This window comes from Monodon monoceros, unplaced genomic scaffold (assembly GCF_005190385.1).
Source record: "Monodon monoceros isolate NGI ecotype Baffin Bay Population unplaced genomic scaffold, NGI_Narwhal_1 Super_Scaffold_13, whole genome shotgun sequence".
NCBI lineage: Eukaryota > Metazoa > Chordata > Mammalia > Artiodactyla > Monodontidae > Monodon > Monodon monoceros.
This window is the reverse complement of record NW_021703769.1, coordinates 57,386,702-57,399,447: the sequence shown is the minus strand read 5'-3', so window position 1 is coordinate 57,399,447 and position 12,746 is coordinate 57,386,702. Positions and strand designations below refer to the sequence as shown.

General features: G+C 44.5%; 1 protein-coding gene across 7 annotated transcripts in view; it reads right to left on the bottom strand.

Annotated features, from left to right (window-relative positions):
* Nucleotides 1-12,746, bottom strand: part of CLEC16A (C-type lectin domain containing 16A) — a 210,929-nt gene that overhangs the window by 177,758 nt on the left and 20,425 nt on the right. For all 7 annotated transcript variants that reach the window (XR_003792983.1, XM_029219260.1, XM_029219257.1 and 4 more), the window contains exons 4-6: nucleotides 7,176-7,324; nucleotides 4,311-4,416; nucleotides 2,226-2,349 (exon numbers count right to left, since the gene is read on the bottom strand). Coding sequence is in view for 6 of the 7 variants with exons in the window: in XM_029219260.1 (XP_029075093.1) it covers nucleotides 2,226-2,349; nucleotides 4,311-4,416; nucleotides 7,176-7,324 (379 nt within the window). In the remaining variant the exon portion in view is untranslated. The remainder of the gene's footprint in view (nucleotides 1-2,225; nucleotides 2,350-4,310; nucleotides 4,417-7,175; nucleotides 7,325-12,746) is intronic.

Below are 12,746 nucleotides of genomic sequence, written 5' to 3'. Positions count from 1 at the left end.
CCTTGGCTCCCAAGATAAGCAGCATCAATGGAACTATAAATCCTCGATAATTAAAATGCTCCAGAGGAGTTCTGAAGAGAGAAGCAAGCCTCAGCAGCCGCGTCTGACCCAGAGGCCCCGTCTGTATGGGGGGCACAGCGCAAGGACGTGACACCCCACCCCAAGCCCCAGGAGGCCCTGCCTGCTTCCAGTGAAGAGTTGATCGGTCTCTGCCAAGGACGAAGCCTTGAAACAGCCAATGGGGCACTTTCACCTCCCCCAAAGTGTTATCGGTTGCAAAGAGCAATCTAGCTACCATAAGACCTTTTATTTTTATTATGACTATTATTCAAGTAATAGATGGTCATTGTGGAAGACAGACGAAGAAAATAAAAGCAAAAAGAAATCAAAGTCTCCTAGTCCCACCACTAACAGATAATATTACGTTATTTCCATGTCCCTATAGTCACATCTAAAAGGCAGGTGTTACATGTCTATCCATCTAATCACATATGCTTTAAAAAAAAAATTTGTTTCTTTTACATAATTTTGGATAATTATTCCTTATTATGCTTTAATAAGATGTTTAGTAAATATTTATAGCAAATACACATTGTAAAGCCTAATACTATAATGAGCACCCATGAATCTACCTCCGATGAGACCCAGAACATTTATTTATACACAATGTTTTGCAACCCCTCCCCCGCACTTAATAAGATACTGTGTTCATTTTCCTCCAGCAGGATCATTAATGCACTTCACTTTTTAAACCTTTAGTTTAAAAAATATCTAAGTAATACATGCAGATGGATTTAAAAATCGAATAGTACTGATGAGCTGATAATAAAACACAGCAGCTCCTGGCCTCGCCTCCCCAACCCCTGCCCACTCTCCAGAGGAAGCGGTTTTCAACTCCTTTAGGTGTTTCTGTGGATAGTTCCTCCTGTATTTCTATAAAATCTACAAGGACCTCTATTTTGCGGTTGAGCCATTTTAGATGTTACATAATGACCTCCTTTTATTGTGTTCCCTCCACCCGTCCCCCCCAGCAGTCATCAGCAACTGGTGTTGACATTATAATCATTCACTGCAGAGCCCCAGGGAGGACCAGGAGTTCACTTCCTTCCTCGTATAACTTTCTGTTCTTTCTGGAGTTGTGTCTCGTTATGCCTCATATCCATGACTATCCATATCTATATGGGTCCTTATCCTCCCAGATGCCCCATCAGATCTGCCATTAACCTCACCTTGCTTCTTTCCCAATATGGAAGCTAATATTTTCTCTCTCTCTAGCCCTCTGCCCCCAGGAGACCTCCTTCCTGAGTCCCTTCATCGTCCTGACCCCATTTAGGTGTGCCTCTTACCAGATCTGTGCGAAGCTGTCACCCTGGGGCAGTGGTTCTCAACTGATACAATTTTTCCTTAAGGGAGACATCTGGCAGTGTCTGGAAACATTTTTGGTTTTCACAATTGGAAAGGGGGTGCTACTGGCGTCTAGTGGGTGGAGGCCAGGGATGCTGCTAAACACCCTACAATGCATAGGACAGCCCCACACAAACAATTACCTAGTTCGAAAGATCAATAGTGCAGAGTTTGAGAAATCCTGTTCTGGAACTTCTATTCATCACCAACTTACTTTTTTTTTTAACAGATTTACTGAAATATAATTCACATACCAAAAACTTCACCCAAAGTACACAATTTAATGTGTTTTAGTATATTCATTTCCCCCACACACCCCTCCTCCAGCCCTAGGAAACTACTAATCTACTGTTTCTATGGATTTGCCTATTCTGGGCATTTCATATAAGTGGAATGATACACTAGGTTGTCCCTTGCATCCTTTCACTGAGCATAATGCTTTCAAGGTTCATCCATGGTATATGTGTCAGTACTTCATTCCTTTTTATCGCCAAACACTATTCCACTGCATGCAAATACCATATTTTGTTTATCCATTTACCAGTGGCAGATCATCTTTTTACCAGCTGCCTAGCACCCCATCTATGGATGTACTGGATTCACTTACCCTATTCTCCTCTGGGAGGTATCTGAGTTGTTTCCAACTTCCTACTGTTATGAAAAGTGGAAAGATGGGCAGAACCTTTCAGAGCATGGAAGTCCATATTCCGCGAACACATAGGTGGGTAAATTTTGTTCTAGTGTTTATTTTTTCTCTACAAAAACGGAATTCTCCCCTAAGCACCCTGTCTACCTAACAGGCACCCTGGGGGATCACTTACTCCTCATCCGTCTGCACACAGTTGTCAAGTTCGATCACATGGCTCCCGATGAACCACACCAAATTGGAGAAGTAAGGGACAGCAGTTTTATCTCTGATATAGTGCAGCATGGCCTGGTTATCCACTGAGAAAATCCACAAAAGAAGAGGGGAAAAAAAAAAGTCAAGCTACCAAATATAACTTGGGGGATATTAACAACAACAACAAAACCACAATAAAAAGCCCTCTACTATAATCTGAATCTTTTCTGTCTTTCCTGGAAATACTTTAAAATGGTTACCTTATGCAGAAAACTATACTCATCAAGGTAGTTCTTACGTTATTTTTATAATTAATAAAATCAATTAATAAAGGTAGACATTAATAGTGCTTTAGGGGCTTCCCTGGTGGCGCAGTGGTTGAGAGTCCGCCTGCCGATGCAGGGGACACAGGTTCGTGCCCCGGTCCGGGAAGATCCCATATGCCGCAGAGCGGCTGGGCCCGTGAGCCATGGCCGCTGAGCCTGCGCGTCCGGACCCTGTGCTCCGCAACGGGAGAGGCCACAGCAGTGGGAGGCCCGCGTACCACAAAAAAAAAAAAAGAAAAAAAATAGTGCTTTAGGAAGCCTACTTATCAGCAGTGCATTTAGCTAGACTACAATGAAAACTACACCATCCTCAAGCAAGTTTCCTGTATTTGCATGTAAGGATAAGTTAAGAAAGCAGAAAACCAGAAGTTATTAACTTACATGACACTGGAATAAGGAACACGGGAATCGTCATTGAAGGAAAGGCAAAAAACAGACAACAGTTAACAGGGTTAGGAACTGGGAGGGTGAGACAGCTGCTCAGAGGGGCAGAGAGCTAGGGCAGGAGGCGTCTAGACAGAAAGACGCAGGTTAGAAGAGAACAGAGAGAGCAGAGAGCAGGAGGCGGCCAGACTGGGAGTCAGACCAGGTCGCAAACTCAGAAGCCCACAGGCTGGCCAACAATAACTTGGTGAGCGAAGCCAGCCGGCCCAGTGGGTGAATGGGGCAGCACAGGCCTTGACCCCAAAGGGGGCAGCTGCTTCTCCGCGTCAGCTCACCACTGCCCTGCAGGACTGTAGGCCCAAACAGCCACATCTACATTTTCAAGTCAGAAATCCAGACTGTTACCCAAGCTCTCCCAAGTTTTAAATATTGACAACTATATTTTTTTTTCAAAAAATATCTAAGCCAATGAAAACCTGTCTGAGAGCTGGATTTGGCCCTCAGGTCCTCAGTTTGCGACCCCCGGATGGGCCCCTCTGGGCTCTTCAAAGGCTCTCCAATTTAAGGCAACCCCAGAACCAGGCTGAAGTGAGTCCCCGAGGAGCTCCCGCCCCCTCCCAATTAGGAGTCATCTCAATTAATAACATCATAACTCATGAAGGTCAAAACATTGGTCCCTGAGAAAATGGGGTCCCAGCTCTAGGGTGGTGACTACATGGGAAATAACCCCTGTGTTAGGCAGAGAGGCCGTAGCCTTGGAGGGCAATTCCAGGTCGGGAAACTCGTGTCCAGCCAGCCTTTGTGCTAGTGCAGGCGGGGAGCCACGGAAGGGCTTTCTCCTGGAGGCAATGATTTGGGCATTAAGTACTTCTTGGGAGAAAGGAGGAATTTGTTGTTGGGCTTTGTAGCCGGTTGAGAATGCAATACTGCCCCCTGCTGTTTGCGACAAGAAATGCTCTCATACATTATTTAAAGATCACATACCCCCTGGCTATACTGAAGTATATTTTACAGGCCAAAGGCAAGAATTTAACTCTCACATTTCAAAGACAGCTTTGCCTTACCTAATTATCACATGGCCGATCCGAGTCCCACATGTGCCTCTCTTAGGACATGCATGACTTCTGTGTATCAGCAATGAGTTGGGCTTTAAAATGCAGAAGGTGGTGGCACACAAATTTATGTAAGGGGGTAGCTAAATGTTCAGTGATGACAACCTTTCATGAGACAGGCAGCCCCAGCTACAATAAATGAGCTCTGTTACCACCAGAGAATTGTTTGTATGGACTCAGGAGAGCAAGCACTAGCAGTCAAGTTAGAAACCTGATGAGGCATGAGCTCATAAGGAACCTTACCTTTGTAGACGTTTAAAGTTATAGTTCTTACAGCAATTCTAACCATACTTTCGGGGTGATTGAAAAATTTGATGGCTTCTGTGTACAGGGCGAAGTCATTAGTGTGCTAAAACACAAGAAGTACCGAAAATGAGTTACAGACCCATAAGACAGGCTGGCCCCTATCCCAGCTTTCTGAATCCTATCAGAGACTTCAGTAAAATACCAAAAAAAAAAAAGTACCCACGTGAACCTTAAGCCAGTGGTTCACTCCCAATGGGGAATGTGGGGAGGGTTGGGAAGGTGAGACCGTGGAAGAAACAGAAGCGGGTCCAGGAAATGCCAAGCCTGGGTTCATGATCTTTCCTACCACTTCTTAGCTGTGTGATGTAATATTTCTAAGCCTCCGATTCTTCATCTATAAAATGAGGATAATAATTCCCACTTTATGGTTGCTGGGATTAAATGAGACTATTTCAGGTACAGTGATTATCCTGGCACCTGATACCTAATGAGCACTCGGTAGTAATGCTAGTTGTTATTATTAGATGCTGCTTCTACTAACAAAAGGCAAATGCAAAGTCTGACTACATTCAGAATCTATAATATATATTTCCCTATTTGGAAACACTAAAAGTGTAAACATTATCATGGAAAAGGAGGGTCTCGGGAATCTTCTGTCATTAAAAAGGGGTCATCAGAACAGATCAAAACAGTTCAGAACCAAAGAACTCCACTGATGGAGCCCTAAGGAAAAGGCACACAGGACCCGGGCTACAGCACGCTGCGGCGCACTCTGCTGCCCTCTTCTGGCCAGTCTTCCACATGGCTCCGGATCAGACTGGAGGGCAGCCCCCAGGCAGTGAGGGGCGGGGAAGAGGGAACCCATGACCTACAGCGAGGTGACACCTGTCTAATGAAGGCAACGCCACTTTGAGCACTAGAAGCAGATGTGCACGTAACAGGTGGTAGCTACTGCACTGGTCCACAGAAAAGGAAACTAAGTCCACCTCAAAAATCGGCCTCCTACCACTCCTCTGGTGATCAGCAGGATACTCTTCCAGAAGCATCACTCGGGCCCCAGAATCCCCACATTCTGCCCTCCCCACCAGGTGCACAGAAGCCCAGCTGCACCCGAGTGGGGGAACAATCTGGCTCCCTCTCTGGTCTGAACTTTGCAGGTGGGTTTTCTTCCGCCCGGGAGAGCCTCTGGGAGAACGCGAACAGCATGCCTCTGGTCTCTGGACACGTTTAGTGAGCACCAACTGTGTGCCAGGCACTGGGCTGCACAATGTCCATCTTCCAAAGTGCCCCACACTTTGTGACTGGCAGCTAGTACTTCTCCCCTTTGAGGCCAGCTCTTGCCACTACAAATCTAGACAAAGAAAGTCAAGGTGCAGGCTGCTGTTGCCACATCCCGTGGAGACAGCTAGATGAATTTTGCCCAAACTCAGAGGAAATGTTTGGGACTATGGTCTGACTTCAAATACAGGCTGTGCAGCATGTGTTACCACCGATCAGAAGACACCTGCCATGCAGACAGCACGTGGCCTCCAAGATGGCCCAATGACCCTCTCCTCCTGAAGTCACAACTTGTGCGTCCTCTCACGCTAAGTCAGGGCTGGCCTGTGCGGCCTAAAGATACAGTGGAAGTGATGGCATGTGGCTTCCGAGGCCGAGTCCTGAAAGGCATTACAGTTTGCCTTGGTCTCTTAGGATCGTTTGTTCTACGGGAAGCCAGCTGCCGTGCTGTGAGGACACTCAAGCAGACCCTGGAGGAGCCTGTGTAACCAAGGCCGGCCGCCGATGGCCAGCACCAAATGGTCAGCAATGTGAGCAAGCCACCTTGGAAGCAGATCCCCCGACCCTAACCCAGCCTTCAGATGACTGCAGCCTCGGAGAGACTGAGCCAGAACTGCCCTGCCAGCCCACTCCCCAACGTCAGACACACTGTGAGAGAAATGTGGCAGAACTCTGACCTGCAAGACAGGAAAGGAAGTCTGCTGGGAGGCTTCTGGGAAAGAAGTTTTTTGGAAAGTTAGAAGGGGGCACAAGAAGGGATGTGATCTCATCAGGCTTTTCGGCAGTGGCATGTAAGTATGTGATGTTTGGAGCTCCTGCAGCCATTCTGAGACCATGAGGGGTTGAGCCTCAAGACAGATGCCAACTGTATGGTCAGCAGAGTAGGAAGATGGAAAAGCTTGGGTCACTGATGAAGTGGTCGAGCCACAGGATGAGCCAGCCCCAGGACAGCCAGCATCTGTACCTTTTGGAATGTGAGATAAATTGACCTGATTGTTCAAGCTCCTCTTCATTGTGAGAACAACAGTTATTTATTTATTTAAATTGTTAGTGATTCTCTCAAGGAATACCAGGGATTTTAGCTTATAAGGAATGGCAATGGGTACAGTTTTAGGGAGCCAGGTACATACTAGTTGCTTTGAAGACATCAGCTTATTTAATTCAACCCCTGGAAAACCCTCCGAGGTAGAAACTAACATCCCCATTTCTCAGATGAGGAAACTGAGGTTCAGAGGACTGGGACTTCTCTAAGGTCACACAGCAGGGAAGTGGCAAAGCTGGGCCTGACTGGAGTTCCTGTTTTGCCAACAGAGGAACACGACCCCAAGTTAATTTCTGGGCACTTCTCCCTACCAAGAGTATCATGCTCTCAGGTAGTGCAAATTGCATTTTACATTAAAAATGGAAAAGGTAGCTTGTTAAATAAAAAAAAAATTTAAAGCATGCCAAGGTCAAACAGTGTTGCTATGAAAATGAGGAAACAGTGAATGCATAAGTGCTTTGTAAACAGAGGCCACCCAGACCAAAGGGGCTGCTCTGATTGGCTAGCTTTCCACCCAAATGTGCCCCTCTGCAATTACTTACCTCATTGTAAAAGAAATGGACCGTGTGGTTGTTGAGTTTTAACGAAAGCGTTTTCAGGAACGATATATAATATGCCATAATCTCCTCATCAGAAAAGTCAAACTTATGGACAATGATAGAATTTACATAGTTATTAGAGAGCAAATAATCTAGAGGGAGAAAAAAAAAAAACACAAAAGAAAACAGGTTAGTTAATTCATGCTGGAGGGAAGGCAAGCAGAGAAAGTCCAGGAACACGCAGATGACCATGAGAATGTATCAGTACTTGAACCAGTCAAGCTAATAGGGAGCAGCTTAACCTTTAACCAGCAAAGAAATCAGCCACCAGGTGTAGTCACTAGAAAGTTCAAGAGCAATGCCAGAGAAAAGTCGGGTCACCCTGCCTCCCACACCACAGAAAAGAACACTTGAGCATTTTCTTTCGTTGCTGGCAGAGTTCAACAAGAGAGCCGGGGGGTGGGGCAGACGAGCTGGTATTTGGGTATTTTCACAAACCACCCACGGATGAGGGTAAGCTGCACTGTATCTTATAAAAGCTGGCCCCATTTTGCCATCAAAAGTCACACTGTCACCCTCGAATGCCACAAAGGGCTCCGCGTGGCTTTTTCCTTCCCATAAGGCAGGCTGACTGCTTTACATTACCATTCACCGTCACGACGCTGCTGCAGAGAGGGCCTTGTTTTCCTCATTTTGCAGATGAGTAAAAACTAAGGCTAATTACCTGCCCGAGGACACAGAGACAGTAAGTCAGAGACGGAATTCAAACTCAGGTCCGACGTCCTGTGTTAATACCACGCACTAATGGGGGCCAAGGATGAAAACTGGATGATGACGAGGCCCTGTGGGCACTGCAGCCACAGGAGAGCGGCTACCCCTGCTAAGCTCCCAGGGCCCAGCCCCTGCAGAAGTGCAGGCCCAGCGTGGTGAGAGCTTCCAACTGTGCAAAGGAAGCTGGAAAACACAAATCATAATGCTGTATCTTGGATGTTGAAATGTCAGCCACTAGATCAACTCATTCTGAAAGCTGTGCTGGCCAGTGAAAATGGGTCTACAGGCCCACTGCGACCCATGGGCCCACTGTCTGCAATCTTGGTCTTGGGCCCTGGCCAGACACGTTATCCTCTGAGTCCTTACCAGACACCCTGCGAAGCCAGTGCTGCCATGCCCACTGTCTGCCTTTCGGGCTGCCAGCCTGTGAGCTCTGCACCATCCCAGCTGCCTCCCCACTGACAGGGAAAGGCAGGACGTGACCCACACATGTACCACGGGCAGACGCGGTGGAGCAGGGGAGCAGGGTGGGGCACAGCCTCGTTACTCAAAGTCTGGTCGTGGGACCGGCAGCACACGAGCTTGTCAGCCGTGGGGAGGCTTGGGCCCCAGCCCTGGCCTCCCACTCAGATCTCTGGGAGGGCCCAGCACTCCGTGTGTTAAGAAGCCCTGCAGGGCTTCCTGTCATGCTCATATCTCATAGGCACTGGGTTCAAAGGTAAACTTTGACCCACACTGCCTCTGTCACTTCCTAGCTGGGTGACCTTGGGCAAGACACTTACCTGCCCCACTCCCCAGCTTCCCTGTCTGAAAACAGGAACAAGAAGACCTTCCTCGTGGGGCAGGGCATTGTGAGGATTAAAGGAGATAATGCACAAAAAGCACTGAGGGCAGGGAGGAGCACAGAGGGAGCACCCAATCACATGAGCTGCCGCCCCTCATCTTCTCACTAAAGCTTGGAGATTCCTAACCTCCACCACCAGTCCTCCGGTTACCATGACTGTTGTCCTTGGGGGGAACAGAAATAAACTGTTAAGTTTTATTTGGTGCCAAAGAGGTACATAACTTAGGCCAATCACAGTATACTGAAAAGGCTAGAATCACCAAACACAACACTAAGAGCCATCCAGGAGTACGGGTCGTGAGAGGGGCCGCAGCGTGGGCTGGGTGCTCCTCAGAACACAGTCTCAGAGCAGGCTTTGCAGGTAGGACGTCATGTCTGTAGTTTTCAAAATCTCCTAATTATAACAATTCCTGAGGTCAATCTTGGGGCCCACGTTAAGAGAGGAGGCAGTAGATCTGAAGTGGGGTCCTAAGAATTTTAATATGTTTAAAAATGAGGTTACACACACTATACAAAATCTATGGGATGCAGCAAAAGCAGTCCTAAGAAGGAAGCTCATAGCGATACAGCCCTTCCTCAAAAAACAAGAAAAATCTAAAAAAAACAAACAAACAAAACCAACGTAACCTACCACCTAAAAGAAAAAGAAGAAAAAACAAAACCTAAAGTCAGCAGAAGGAAGGAAATAATAAAGATCAGAGAGGAAATAAATAAAAGAGAGATAAAGAAAACAATAGGAAAAAAATATCTATAAAACCAAGAGCTAGTTTTTTGAAAGGATAAACAAAATCAACAAACCTCTGACTAGGCTCACCAAGAAGAAAAGAGAGAGAACCCAAATAAGCAAAATAAGAAATGAAAGAAGAGAAATAACAACCGATACTGCAGAAAAACAAAAAAAACATAAGAGAATACTGTGAAGAGTTATATGCCAACAAAATGGACAACCTAGAAGAAATGGACAAGTTTCTAGAAACATACAGCCCACCAAAACTGAATCAAGAAGAAATAGATAGGGCTTCCCTGGTGGCACAGTGGTTGAGCGTCCGCCTGCCGATGCAGGGGACACGGGTTCGTGTCTGGGAAGATCCCACATGCCGTGGAGCGGCTGGGCCCGTGAGCCATGGCCGCTGAGCCTGCGCATCCAGAGCCTGTGCTCCGCAACGGGAGAGACCACAACAGTGAGAGGCCCGTGTACCGCAAAAAAAAAAAAAAAAGAAGAAATAGATAATTTGAACAGACCGATCACTAGAAGTGAAATAAAATCTGTAATTAAAAAAACAACCAACCAAACAAAAAAGACTCCCTGCAAACAAAGGTCCAGGACCAGATGGCTTCACTGGGGAATTCTACCAAACATAAAAAGGAGAACTTACAGTGATCCTCCTCAAACTCTTCCAAAAGACTGTAGAGAAGGGAACATTCCCAAAGTCATTCTATGATGCCACCATGACCCTGATACCAAAATCAGACAAAGACACTAACAAAAAATAAAATTACAGGCCAGTGTCTTTGATGAATATAGATGCAAAAATCCTCAACAAACTGAATCCAACAACATATAAAAAAGATCATACACCATGATCAAGTTGGATTCATCCCAGGGTCACAAGGATGATTCAACACATGCAAATCAATCACTGTGATATACCACATCAACAAAAGAAAAGACAAAAGCCACGTAATCATCTCAGATGATAGATGATTAGATGTGGAAAAAGCGTTTGATCAAATTCAACATCCATTCATGATAAAAACTCTCACCAAGGTGGGTACAGAGGGAACATATCTCAACATAATTAAAACCACTTATGACAAACCCACAGCCAACATGATACTCAATGGTGAAAAGCTGAAAGCCTTCCCACTAAATTCTAGAACAAGACAAGGATGCCCACTCTCACCACTTCTATTCAACATAGTATTGGAAGTCTTAGCCACAACAATCAGACAAGAAAAAGAAATAAAAGGCATCCAAATTGGAAAGGAAGAGGTAAAACTGTCATTATATGCAGATGACATGATACTCTCTAAAGAAAACCGTGAAGACTCCATACAAAAACGATTAGAACTGATAAATGAACTCAGCAAGGTAGCAGGATACAAGATTAACATACAGAACTCTGTTGCATGTCTTTACACTAAAATGAAATATCAGAAGGAGAAAGTTAAAAAAAAAAAAAAGACAATCCCTTTTAAAATCATGTCAAAAAAAATAATAAAATACCTAGGAATAAACATGACCAAGGAGATGAAAGACTTATACGCTGAGAACTCTAAAACATTGAGAAAGGAAACTGAAGATGCTTTAAAGAAATGGAAAGATATCCCATGCTCTTGGACTGGAAGAATTAGTATTGTTGAAATGGCCATACTACCCAAAGCAATCTATAGATTTAATGCGATCCCTATCAAATTACCCATGACATCTTTCACAGAACTAAAACAAATAATCCTAAAATTTATATGGAACCACAAAAGATCCAGAATTGCCAAAGTAATCCTGAGGGAAAAGAACAAAGCTGGAGGCATAACCCTCCCAGACTTCAGACAATACTACAAAGCTACAGTAATCAAAACAGTGTGGTATTGGCATAAAAACAGACATATGGATCAATGGAACAGAATAGAGATCCCAGAAATAAACTCACACACCTACAGTCAATTAACCTTCAACAAAGGAGGCAAGAAATACAATGGAGAAAAGACAGTCTCTTCAGTAAGTGGTGTTGAGAAAGCTGAACAGCCGCATGTAAATCAGTGAAGTTAGAACATACCCTCTCACCATATACAAAAATAAACTCAAAATGGCTTAAACACTTAAATATAAGACATGACACCATAAAACTCCTAGAAGAAATCATAGGCAAAACATTCTCTGACATAAATCATACCAGTGTTTTCTTAGGTCAGTCTCCCAAAGCAATAGAAATAAAAGCAAAAACAAACAAATGGGACCTAACCAAACTCATAAGCTTTTGCACAGCAGAAGAAACCATAAACAAAACGAAAAGACAACCTATGGAATGGGAGACAACATTTGCAAACAGTGTGACCAACAAGGGCTTAACTTCCAAAATATACAAACAGCTCACACAGCTCAATATCAAAAAAAAAACAACCGAATCAAAAATTGGGCAGAAGACATATAGATGGCCAACAGCCACATGAAAAGATGCTCAACGTTGTTAATTAGAGAAATGCAAATCAAAACTACCACGAGGTATCACCTCACTCCAGTCAGAATGTCAATCATCAAAAAGTCTACAAATAACAAATCCTGGAGAAGGTGTGGAGAAAAGGGAACCCTCCTACACTGTTGGTGGGAATGTATATTGGTGCAGACACTACGGAGGACAGTATGGAGGTTCTTTAACAAACTAAAAATAGAACTAGCATATGACCCAGCAATTCCACTCCTGTGCAGCATATATCTGGAAAAGATGAAAACTCTAATTCAAAAAGACACATGCACCCCAATGTTCACAGCAGCACTATTTACAAAAGCCAAGACATGGAAGCAACCTAAGTGTCCATCAACAGGTGAATGGATAAAGATGATGTGAGATAGATAGATACATACATACATACACACACACACACACACACACACACACACACACACACACACACACTGGAATACTACTCAGCCATAAGAAAGAATGAAATACTGCCATTTGTAGCAACAAGGATGGACCTAGAAATTTTCATACTGAGTGAATTAAGTCACACAGAGAAAGACAAATATCCTATAATATCACTTATATGTGGAATCTAAAAAAATGATACAAATGAACTTATTTACAAAATAGAAACAGACTCACAGACACAGAAAACAAACTTATGGTTACCAAAGGGGAAAGGGGGGTGGGGGAGGGATAAATTAGGAGCTTGAGATTAACAGATACACACGACTATATATAAAATAAATAACAAAGACCTACTGTATAGCACAAGGA